Below are 11,738 nucleotides of genomic sequence, written 5' to 3'. Positions count from 1 at the left end.
GCCAAGGGAAAGAAGACATGTCTTCTTTGAACAGAGGCACTGATATCCCCCAAGCATCTGAAAAATCTCTGCTACAATGGAAGAAGTGCTTCCCCCGGGAAGTGCTGGATCTGCTCTCAGTGTTTTCCAGAGGACCCAGAATCAAGGCTGTGGCAGTGGGCAAAGGCTGTAAGAATTCTTTTCAGCATTCAGTGAATCCATGCTGCATCTGACAGCTGTCATCTGGTGCCTTTAGAGGTTGATGAGTGCATTAGGACTGGCCACAGTTCATCCGTGCTCAAAGCACTGAATAGAAACATCTCCTGACCCATTGCTCTCTTTCAGCATCTGCACCCTCAAGAAGGAACCACACAAAAGAGGAGATGCCAGGCATGAAGGGCATCAGAAATGAAGAGCTTTGAAGCTGCCCTCCATTTGGTTCAAGAAAGATAAGAGTAAGGTTTTCTCACTTGTCCATTGCCATTGCCAGTGCAGTACTTCAGATCCACAACTCCCAGGACATCGAGGGTAATGCAGGATCCCAGGTTGACTTGGACTCCTTGGGAAGCAAGAAAGGAAGAAACAAAACCCCATGAGCTGATGCCTAAGACCTTGGCTGCCACTCATATCATCAGTCAGCTCTGACCTGAAGGACAGCTGGTGATACTTAGGGTGACACTTCTGCTTGACTGGGCATTTTACGGTAGCACAGTGTGAGCTGAAATACTCTGGGCCCTAATTTAAGCCTCCTTTGGCTTCCTGGGACGGAGCTGTAAGGGTTTGCTTTGGGTCATCTTGGCTGCCATTCAAATTGTCAGTCAGCTTTGACCTGAAGGACAGCTGGTGACGCTTAGGGTGGCACTTTTTATTGACTGGGCATTACACAGGAGGCCAGTGTGAGCTGAGACACTCTGGGCCCTAATTTAAGCCTCACTTGGCTTCCCAGGAAAGAGCTGTAAGGGTTTGCTTTGGGTCATTTATAGGGAGCTGTGACACCACCCTGTTCCAGTCCTGATTTGCAAAGATGTTGAACGCTTTGTACAAGCGCTGAAGCCCTTGCTTTCTGCCTGACTCAAGGTGGAAGAGTAGCAATTGTCCATTGGTCATTCCCCAAGAGAAACAAATGCCAGAACATTTAGAGGCAGAATTCCTTTTCCTGCACTCACCATGAACTTCATGAGCCATGTAGGTGGTGAGTCCACTGCACATGGAGAAGACATCTGACCCATAAGACCTGAGGTTGCTGACCAATCCATTGGTGACAAAGGTAATTTTCTTGGTTGGTCTTCCATGACCAAACTGGTTCTAAAGATCAAACACCAACATTCAGCAAGATCAGTGCTGGGATGTGGTTGTGGCTAGGCACATTCCCTAACAGGAATAGGGAGATGCTCTCCCACATCCCAAAGGAAAAGGGAGTCTAGACAAGCTGCCATGATAAGTTCTGAGCTGACCAATGCAGTTTGGTATTGAAAGGCTTGCAAAGGACTTTAAGGTCCTGGCATGCCGAAAGAAATAAGGCCCCCAATGAGCTTCTCAGAGCAAGGGTTTTGAGTAAGCTGCAGAGCTCAAGATTCTCAGAGAAATCAGAACTCAGAAACAGAATATGCAACCCTTTTCCTCTTCCAGCAAAACATTCCTATGGAAAAATTCCCCACTCCTTTTGAGAGAAAGAAAGTCCTGCCACTTGTGACAACATTCTACTGTCCAGAAGGAAAGAGCACATGAAGGAACAGATCAATGAACTCCAGAGTCAGGACTCCACTGCTCATTGGGAGCCTTACCCTGCTCTCTTGTGCCAGGTGGGCCAAATTACTGAGTCCACTGCACATGGAGAAGACATCTGACCCATAAGACCTTAGGTTGCTGACCAATCCATTGGCGACAAAGGTGATCTTCTTGGTTGGTCTTCCAAAACCGATTTGATTCTAAAAATCATAAACCAGCATTCAGCAGGATCAGTGCTGTGATCTGGCTCCTGCTAGGCACATTCCCTATGGGAAAAGCTGAGGAATAGAGAGAAGTTCGCTTACACCCCAAAGGAAAAGGGAGTCTGGCCAATCTGCCATGCCAAGTTCTGAGGTGGCCAACAGAGCTTGGTATTGAAAGGCTTGTGAAGGTCTTTAATATCCTAGTGTGCCAAAAGAAATAAGTCTCACAAAGAGCTGCTCAGAGAAAAATTGTTTTGAGCAAGCTGCAGAGCTCAAGATCCTCAGAGAAATCAGAACTCAGAAACGGAATATGCAACCCTTTTCCTCTTTTAGCAATGCATTCTTATGGAAAAATTCCCCACTCCTTTTGAAAGAAAGAAAATCCTGCCACTGGTGACAACTTCATCCTGTCCAGAAGGAAACAGCCCATGAAGAAACAGGTCAATGAACTCCAGGGTAATGAACCTGCTACTCCCCTGGAATCTTACCTTGCTCTCTTGTGCCAGGTGAGCCAGATTATTGAAGCTGGGCATCTCATTTCTGTTCATGGTGGAAATGTAGCAGGCGTTCTGTTGAGTGACTTTGGTTGCAATCACACCCTGTGAAATAAAAGTTTTTAGCACTTACACTTCAATCTTTCAGGCCTTGGGATTGTAAAGACCTTTTCTGTAAACCAGAACGAGTGCAGAAAGTTCCTACTTGAAATTCTGCACTCCACATGGCCAGAATGAAGAAACAATCACCTGGGCCAGCTGTACGAGCAGCCAGACTCCTTGGATTTTTTTCAAGCAGTCCCATCCCTGCCACTCACCGTGTTGTAGTTCCAGATGGTTTTCCAGGACCCGCTGAAGCTCCTTTGCTCAATGATTGCCACACGCCATTGCCTGTTGATGGTCACAATTTGGGACTGGCCACCAATGATCACTTGTGTGTTGTTGAAGATGCCGCCTTGCGTGTTGTTGAAGATGCCACCAGGAAACTGCTGAGACTAAAAAGCCAAGGCAAAGAAGAAAGTCATCTTTGAAGGGAGACAGTGATGTCCCCCAAGCATCTAAAAAATCACTGCTATAATGGACGAAGTGTTGCCCCCGGGAAGCCTCAGTTTTTTCCAAAGGAGTTTGAATTAAGCCTGTGGCAGAGGGCAGAGGCCGTAAGAATTCTTTTCATGGATTCAGTGAATCATTGCTGTATCTCACAGCTGTCACTTGGTGGCTTTAAAAGTTAATGCGTGCAAGAGCACTGGCCAGAGTAAATCCCTTCTCAAAGGTCTTGGATGGAAATCTCTGCTGAGCCATTACTCTCTTTCAGCATCTGCTCCCTCAAGAAGGAACCTCACCAAAGAGGAGATGCCCGGCAAGAAGGGCATCAGGGCTGACTTTGGGCAGGAGATCTTGAGCCTGCAACATTTTTCACATGAAAAGCTAAGGGCTAAGGTTTTCTCACCGGGAAATTGCCATTCCAATTGCCATTGCCATTGCAGTACTTCAGCTCCACAATCCTCAGGACTTCAAGGGTAATGCATGATCCCAGATTCAGCTGGGGTCCTGGCAAAGCTGGAAAAGAAAAGACAAAACCCCCTGAGCTGATGCCTAAGACCTTTGCTGACCTTCTAGAGAAGGGTGGTGTTGTTGCTCAGAGCACACCAGGTATGAATAGCTGCTGCTCTGGGAATGTTTGAGCTGTGCAAGTGACAGATTCTCTTGGAGTCCCCAGTGAGCACGAGCTTGGTGGCTCAGCCTGGAATGCTCACAAAGACCTGCCCTTGAACACCCTTGGGCATTTGCTGTGCAGAAATCGGGGCTTTGTTGCACATTGCCTGAGAGTCCCAATGGCTGAGTATGGCATGGCGGTGCAGCTGCCAGTTCATGGGCCCAAATCACATGGGCTGTGATGTTCTGGAAGAATCCTGCCAAGAGTTAGTCATTTTAGCCCTTGGAAATGGAATCATTGCCCCAGGGAAAAAGTTACAGGTGAGGAAGCCACTTGGCTTAGTGTTGCGAAGCACAAGGCTTTGGTGGGTGCCTGGGTCAACTCAGCAAGCTCCGACCTGAAGGACAGCACTTCTTAGAACGCCCATTCTTGTTGACTAGATATTACAGGGAAGCACAGTGTGAGCCAGAGCATTCTGGGCTCATTTTTAAGCCCCATTAAGCTTCCTAGAGAGTAGCTCTAAGGGTTTGGTTTGGGTCATTTTTGGGGGCTGTCACCCCACCCTGTTCCTGTCTCGATCTGCAGAAGTGCCAAACCCTTTGGGCAACTGCTGAAGCCCTTGGTTTCTGTCTGGCCCAAAGTGGAAAAGCAGCAATTGTGCCTTAGTCATGTCCCAGAAGACAAAAAGGCCAGGTCAGTAATACTGAGAATTGCCATGCTTGCACTCACTGTGAACTTCAGTAGCCATGTAGGTGGTGAGTCCACTGCACATAGCCGTGATGTCTCTTCCGTAGGAGTTGAGGTTGCTGACCAATCCATTGGTGACAAAGGTGATCTTCTTGGTAGGTCTTCCAAGGCCAACCTGGTTCTAAAGAACAAATACCAGCATTCAGCAAGCTCAGTGCCAGCAGCTGGTTCCTGCTAGGGCTGTTCCTAGCTCAGGAAGGATGACTCAGGGCTGGGTGTTGGAGTCCCAACTGCCTTTAGGGACACCTTTCAGTCCCTGGGAGACTGTGGGACCAGTGGCAAGCCTTGAAGGCAGCTCCAAAGGCAGATGGTTTTGAGGGAGCCAAGGTGCAGGAGCCTGAGGGGAAGCGGCTGCACAAGGGAAGTGCTGAAGAGGAGAAGAGGAGTGCGGCCGCTCTGTGGAGCCAGAGCTCCTTCCAAGGCATGTGCTCAGTCACTGCCCTCGCCCCTCAGGGGCACCCGGGCTGTTGGCTGGCAGAAGTCTCCTCCTGATTCCCTTCTGCCCTACAGGTTTTCCTACTGTTTAAAGTGTTGGTTTTTTACCAACTCAGTTGTAAGATTTCAAGGGAAGCTTGCGTTTAGCAAAGGTGAATATGCTGAATGCTAAGATAATTTTTTCAACGTCTATGCTAATGCGGATGGCTGAACTGAAGAAATACGGTGCATAATTTTCTTCAAAATGTTTGAAAGCTTACTTAAAGATTTTCTCTGTAATACTGCAATATTTGTTCTTCCTCATTTAGAATGTCTGAAGAAAAATCCTTTTTTTACACTTTGAGAATGTGAAATTATGAAACATACTTAATGAAAAATCATAGATATTAAGATAGTAAAAAAAGAGCAAATTGTATAATAATTTAAATAATTGTAAAAATAATCTAATCTGGGACTTGGGCTCCATATGACGAACCTGTCCTAAAGGCTTCTGAAAAAGAATATTGTAGTTTTTGAGTGTTTACAAATAATGTAACTGAAAAATATTACCAAAAGTATCAGCAATAAAATGTCCACTGGTTAAGAAGTTTTGGAAAATAGCAGTGTGTCAGACAAAAAATGCATATCAACTACAGTAACACATTTTGAATCTTACCCCGTTCTGTGAAGCCAGGTGGGCCAGATTCTTGAAGCTGGGCATCTCATTTCTGTTCATGACAGAAATGTAGCAGGTGTTCTGTTGCACCAGTTTGGTTGCAATGATACCCTGTAAGAAAAAGTTATTGATCACTTGCAATTCAGTTTTTCCACAATTGGGATTGGAGAAAACCCTTGGTTAAAACAGGAATGGATGCCAAGAGTTGCTACCCTAAATCATGGGTAATCCAGACAGTCAGAATAAGGAAACAATCCCAATCCCTGTGCCAGCTCTACCAGGAGCCAGTCTCCTCACACACTTTGTGATCAAGCCTCCTCCCTGCCACTCACCGTGTTGTAGTTCCAGATGGTTTTCCATGAGAATTGCTCGCTCCTTTGTTCAATAACCACCACACGTGTCAGACTACTGAGAGTCAGATTTTGGAAAACTCCACCAACAGAGACCTGGCAGTTGTTATCCGACTGCTGAGACTGAAAAGCCAAGGGAAAGAAGATGTTTAGTCCTTGAAGGGAGGCAGTGATGTCCCCACAGTTTTAGAAAAATCCCTACTACTTTGGAAGTGCTGCTCTCTGGTAAGTGCCATCACAATCTGTGATTGGCCACTAGTGATGGGGACCTCAGTCTTTAACCCAAGGATGACTTGCTGGTGTTTAATTTTTTGCTGGGACTCAATTAAAAAATGAAATTTTTTCAAATTTTCAGGCTAGTCAGTGATGTCCTAAAATTTTTACAAAAAAATCTTTGCTAGACTAGAGTAAGTTCTACCACATATAGAGTGCCAGAGTTTCATCTGTCTGAGAAGACTTCAATTTGTTTCCTCCAAAGGGGTGGTGAAAGAAAAAGGAGATCTCATGAAGCAGGGAACATAGAAAGATGAGCACTGTGGAATTGTTCATTTGTACTCACATAATCAGCAAGGGCTGGAGTCAGGACGAGTCCTAGAAGGACTGCAGTCAAAATCTGAAATGAAAATCAAATACAAAAGTGTAACTGCAACTCTGGCTGACAAATCTGGTCATGACCCTCCTCCTTCCCTCTTCCTAATCTGATGTTCAAGGGTCCTCCTTGGATCCTTTTGTTGCTTTCAACCTGGGACTGCATCAATGCCCCCAAAGGGAGGCACCCTTGCTTTACCCCAGGGTGCTCAAAGCAGACACATTTCACACTTGCTCTCTCGAGAGCTGAACCTCAAGTTGTTTCTCAGAGCTGTGCAGGCACACACAGGCATTCTACAAGAGTAAAGAGGAGAAAGCTTTTCCATTTCTTCTGCTCTGGCATTCCAGGGAGGGCTTGATGCACGAGTGCAGTGCTGCAGTGGTGCAAAAGCGCTGACAGCAATGGGCATGGATCAGGCTTCCTGCTTTCTGAATAATGTGCAGCCAAGCCGTGAAGAAAGCCTTCCCTCCTCAGCTCCTCTGGGGAACAGGGGCTGAGCTGCTCCTTCTGGAGGAGCACGGTGTCCCCAGAGAAAGCCTTAGTGCTGCAGAGAGGCAGAAGCCCTTCAGAGAGATAAAGGAATGGGTCTGAATCAAACTTTCAGTTCATAAGGAAGAAAAGCATGCATACTTACAGAGAGATCCATCCTGACTGCAGAGCTGATGCTGCTGCAAGTAGGAAGAACAATGTCAACCCTACACCTTTTATATGTTTTCAAAATTAGGTGTGGAAGGGCTGAATGTTGCAATAAAATTATTTTGTGATTTGTATCCCTGCTGCATTTCACTGAAAATTATTTCCTGCTGTAACTACTTGATAAACACGGGGATTGTACTTCTGCAAATTTTGACCCAATAATTATCAGATAAAGCTCCATTTCTCTTAAAAAATTAAATATGCTTTGTAGTAACTTTCTGACATGTACTAATTACTTCTGAAACTTTACATCAAACTTACGATCAGAGATAGCCTTGGCTTTAAGCAAACAAAAAGAAAAAAAACCCGCTTTCAATTAGTTTGAATAAATAAAAGCCTTTGCACTTTCCAAAATGCACTTTATGTTCTTTGTAACCACAGTACCCATGAAAACACATGCCCTAAGTACTATATGGCCACTGAAAACTGTTTTACAAGAATCACAGAGGGCCCACAAGAATCATCAGGTCCAGCTCCTGGGCCTGCACAAGAACAATCCCCAGGATTCCCACCTGGAGAACATTGTCCCAACACTCCTTGAGCTCCATCCCGCTTGCTCCTGTGACAACTTTTTGTGGCAGCCTGTTCCAGCTCCCAAGCGCTCTCTGGGTGAAGAACCTTTTACTAATATCCGACCTAAACCTCCCCTGATCCAGCTCCAGCCATTCCCTCGGTCCTGTCACTGATTACAGACAGCTCCAGCCATTCCCTCAGGTCCTATCACTGGCTCTAGGGCATGGAAACTACTTTTCAGCTGCAACCCAGCAGTTTGTTTTAAAAGGCAGTATGGCTAGGTGTGGGGATTTACACATAAAAATAAGGTCTTAACGTTGTTACATGCGCAATATGAAACTGACTATTTGTCTCAGTTTCACTTTTTGAATCTGCAAGCCCGAAGCGGTATTTTTGATACGTACAGCTACACCAAACCGGCGTTAATTTCAACAGGCTGCTTTACGAGCAGCAGCGCCCGTGTGGATTTGTGAGGGGCGGACCGCGCTTTCCCTCCCTCACTGCTGCCCGACGAGAAACACCGAGAAAGCCCCTACTCTGTCCGCGAGGAATTCGCTCAAGGAATAAAACATCGTGCTTTTGATGCGGTGCGGGACGGTTTGAGAGGGCCGGAGGGAGCGAGGCTGAGGCGGCGCCGCGCCCTGAGGGGAGCGGGAAAGGGCGGAAAAGCCCCCCTGAGGCGGCCGGGGAGGAGAGGATCACAGGAGGGTGGGAAAAGGGCGGAAAAGCCCCTCGTGAGGCGGCCGAGGAGGAGAGAATCAGAGGATCACAGGAGTGTGGAAAAAGGGCGGAAAAGCCCCTCTGAGGCAGCGGCGCCTCAGCGGACCCGGCAGAGCGGCTTTGGGACATTTACGTCGTTGCAGCTCGGTTCATTTACAGTTCTTGAGGTAATTTTTACTCACAAGACGGGTATTAGGCCTGCTGGTGGTGTGTCCAATCAGAATATCAATTTTGTGTAAAAAAAAAAAAAAATCCCCTCAGAAGTCAGGTTCTTTCAAAATCTGCAATTTGTCTTAACATACATGAGGGAATTAAAACACATTTATTAGATTGCAGGTGCTGGCATTTTAATGGTACTCTCTGTGCTGCGCGGTGACCGCGGGGCTGTGAGATCGGCAGCACAGGCTCTGCTCAGGTCACATCCCGGCTGCCTGGGGCGTGTGGAAGGAATCATCATCTGTGCCAGGGCTCACGGGGACACATTCCCAGTGCCTCCCAGCAGGATCAGGGAAGAGGGCTGTGCCTGTGGCATCTCAAGGAAAATGCAGAGTCAGGTCGGAAAAGGAGAGGAGAGTCTCTCCAGAAACCCCAGGCAAGGCAGATAGGAACGATTCTTTAGGTGCTGCAACTCTACTTGGAGGTGCTAAAAAATTCTTGGGTGCAGTTTTGCTTTGGTTTTCACATCAGTTGACCCTTGGAGTCCCCAGCAGGCTTTTCCTGAAGAGAACGGGCTGCTGCACCCTTTTCCTTGGAGTAACCCTGGGGCATTCCCGAGTGGGTAAAGTGTCTCTTGGAGTAACTCCTGTCAAAGAGCAAGGAAAGGGCCCCGAGTGAGGAGGGCAGGTGAAGATGTGGTGTTTTCCAGACACAGTGAGTTGCTGAAGTTTTTGATGAAGAAAGCAGGCTCAGGCTTTTTGCTTTGCTTTTAACCTAACTGTAATTTGACTCTTTCAGATTTCCAACTTGCACTTGGTTAGAGTATGCTTCTTTTCTCCTGTGTTAAACCTTTATGAAATGTTCTTAAATAGCATGTGTGTGCGACTCCAGTCTGTTATTTGTACCTTTATTTTTGGGTTGATCAGAATAATAATGCATCTGTCTGTTTGCAATTGGCCAGATGGCATGACAGTGCTTATTTCTAAAATAAACTATTTCAATATGTTGGTAAGATGTTAAAGTAAAAATAACTTAGTTATGCTGATCTCTATAAAACCAGATTTTAGTTCACCTGATTTTAAATGGTTAATGTAGAAGATATAGCAAAATAATAGGCAGTTAATTTATCTTAACTTTCAAGTGTGAGTTATCTTGCTCTAAGAAGTTTGAGCCTGATAAGAACTTTGATCCTGAAAGAAAAAGAAACAGCTGATTAGACTGAGAAAATAAGAGAACATTGCAGTGGAAATTTTTGCAACTTAGTTTTGGAAATGTACCAGGAAAAGTCACTTAAAACCTGAACTGCATCATTCTTAACGTATACAGCAAGCACTTGTTTATTTTGGAACTGCAGGGCTGCTGAGGATCTGCTTTCTTCTTGTCAGACATGGCCCTTAATCTTCACAGAGTCTTTTCAGGAGAGTAGCACCTGATTATGGACTAAGGGGTGATTTGAGAAAGGGACCACAAACTAGAGGGAGCAAAACGTGTGAGGGAGGAGCAGTGACATGGTGCATTGTATATCCCCTGTTATTTAGGAAGTAGATTTTAATCTTTCTCTGAATTTGATACACAGAGCCATGGCCCAGGAGCCTGTGGTAATTTGGATTTGCTTTTTTGCTGTGCCTTTTCCAGGTTCCAGAAGCAGCACTCCCAGAGGAGCTCACTTCCCAACTCCCCGAGTGCTTTGTGTTTGACAGCAGTTCTGCCAGTCCCCATGTGCTGATTGTGCCCTTGGCTGCAGTTCAGGGTGGGCTTGCAAACTAAAGCTTCCTCTGCAGTGCCAGACTGGCACGATGGGGACTCAGTCTCTCTGATCTGATGTCTCTGAACACTCTTTTCCTCTGCCATCCATTGCCGAGGATCATTATTGCAGCTGTTCCTGGAAAGCCCAGTGGATCTTTGTTTGGGAAGGGGAGGCCAAATTGTCACTTGTGCTGCTCAGGGCCACACTCTGTCCTTGTGCTCCTGCCTGGCACCTTGCTGGAGCTCTGTGAGTGCTGAGGAGGTGCAGCAGTCTGCCAGCACTGTGAGCGGAGCGCTCGGCTTTTCATGTTTCACATCCACTTCATACTTTACTCGAGGTGTCAAATACGGTGAATGAAAGTGATAAACTACCAAGGGGGAAGATTTATAGGTCTTCTAATCGGACTGATTTGTGACTGCCAAATGGAGACAGGGTATGTCCTTTGTTTCCAAGATACCAAATACACACCAATATCTTGTTTTGCATGTTATGTACATTTCGTAAGAAAGTCCTCTTTTAGAAATTCCATAAATTGAGCCCTCCTCAAGAAAGGCAAGACAAACCAAGCTGTACAATCCTCCTCCCTCCAGTGTCATTAGCAATGAGTTGGAAAGCAGTTTTGTCCCTGGCTTCTACCATCCAAGCCAACGTGGCCATTACAGAAATGCATCACCCCTGGAACACTGACCCTCCACATCTTCCATCAGCCTCTGAGTGCTTGAGCAGTTTGTGTGGCAAACGTACAGCTCAGGCACTTGCCATTAAGCACAGCTTATGTAACTAGTGACAGCAGTAGAGTAGCCATGAAAAAGGGCAGGTACTGTATGGGGCTTTGCATAAAATACCCTGTTTTCTTTCAGTACAGGTTTGTCTCTGTGTCAGTTTCAAAGCACTCTGTTTCTATAGTAAATTCTTGTCCCACTGCGCAGCAACCTCCGAAGGGTAAGAAACATTCCAGATTTCACCCTTTCCACAAATTGCTGTTTCTTTCTGTACCCACACATTTTCATGTGTTTTTCTGCTCCTTGCTATCTAGCAAGAGTAAAACTGATGAAATTATTTCTGGTTTCATCCTTGAAGCTGGAGCTTGAGTTAAGCTTTTAACTATGGAATGTGATTAATTCTGTCCTTGAGCCACAGTGTTCTAGGCTATGTCACGCTGCCTTTATCTAAAGCATGACATGCCCACCTGAGTGCCAATGGGAGCATGCAGAATTATGTTGGTTTTTAGAGGTGTTGCTTCACTCTTTACCTTTTCTCCCACTACCTGCTGACTCCCTGATAAAGTAAATATTTGTGAAAAGTACCTGGAGAAAAACCCCGTGTGTCCCCCAGGAGAGTTTATTGTGATCATATAATCTCAGCATAACTTGATTGAGTCTTCCTTTTACATGTTTAAATTTCTGTTTGTTAATCAGACTTGAATTGAAATGCTGCAGTTTTCCTTTTCACTTGATGCTCAGGGTTCTCCTGTTTACCTGGTTTTTAGTGGATGACTAATGGTTTTTAGTGTCAAATAATGGATCAGATTTTTCTGGCAATTTTATAAGTTAAGAGTAATTTTGTAGCT

The 11,738-nt window shown here is 45.8% G+C and overlaps 2 protein-coding genes across 2 annotated transcripts; both read right to left on the bottom strand.

Annotated features, from left to right (window-relative positions):
* Positions 1-449: 449 nt before the first annotated feature.
* On the bottom strand, positions 450-3,276 carry LOC121362919 (gastrokine-1-like; the record flags this gene model as incomplete). The annotated part of the gene is made up of 5 exons (XM_041484859.1): positions 3,247-3,276; positions 2,722-2,898; positions 2,399-2,509; positions 1,146-1,284; positions 450-538 (listed from the first exon to the last, which is right to left on the bottom strand). Coding segments are annotated over exons 1-5 (546 nt in total), but the record flags the coding sequence as incomplete, so codon positions are not given.
* Positions 3,277-3,338: 62 nt separating this feature from the next.
* LOC121362918 (gastrokine-1-like) lies at positions 3,339-7,580 on the bottom strand. Its single transcript, XM_041484858.1, has 5 exons — positions 7,488-7,580; positions 5,730-5,870; positions 5,398-5,508; positions 4,290-4,428; positions 3,339-3,454 (listed from the first exon to the last, which is right to left on the bottom strand). Exons 1-5 carry the CDS (start codon positions 7,578-7,580, stop codon positions 3,339-3,341), a joined length of 600 nt encoding a protein of 199 aa, XP_041340792.1.
* Positions 7,581-11,738: the final 4,158 nt, after the last annotated feature.

Source organism: Pyrgilauda ruficollis, unplaced genomic scaffold (genome assembly GCF_017590135.1).
Source record: "Pyrgilauda ruficollis isolate IOZ18807 unplaced genomic scaffold, ASM1759013v1 scaffold680, whole genome shotgun sequence".
Lineage (NCBI taxonomy): Eukaryota > Metazoa > Chordata > Aves > Passeriformes > Passeridae > Pyrgilauda > Pyrgilauda ruficollis.
This window is presented reverse-complemented; position numbering and strand designations above follow the sequence as displayed.

What these genes read in the sequence shown, in the direction of transcription:
- LOC121362918 (XM_041484858.1), bottom strand. Translation starts at nt 7,580, where the DNA reads ATGGAGCTCAAGGAGTGTTGGGACAATGTTCTCCAGGTGGGAATCCTG. An exon ending in CCATCTGGAACTACAACACG is followed by an intron (nt 5,509 to 5,729) that starts GTGAGTGGCAGG and finishes TTTTTCTTACAG; the next exon opens with GGTATCATTGCAACCAAACT. An exon ending in CATGGCTACTGAAGTTCACA is followed by an intron (nt 3,455 to 4,289) that starts GTGAGTGCAAGC and finishes CAGCTTTGCCAG; the next exon opens with GACCCCAGCTGAATCTGGGA.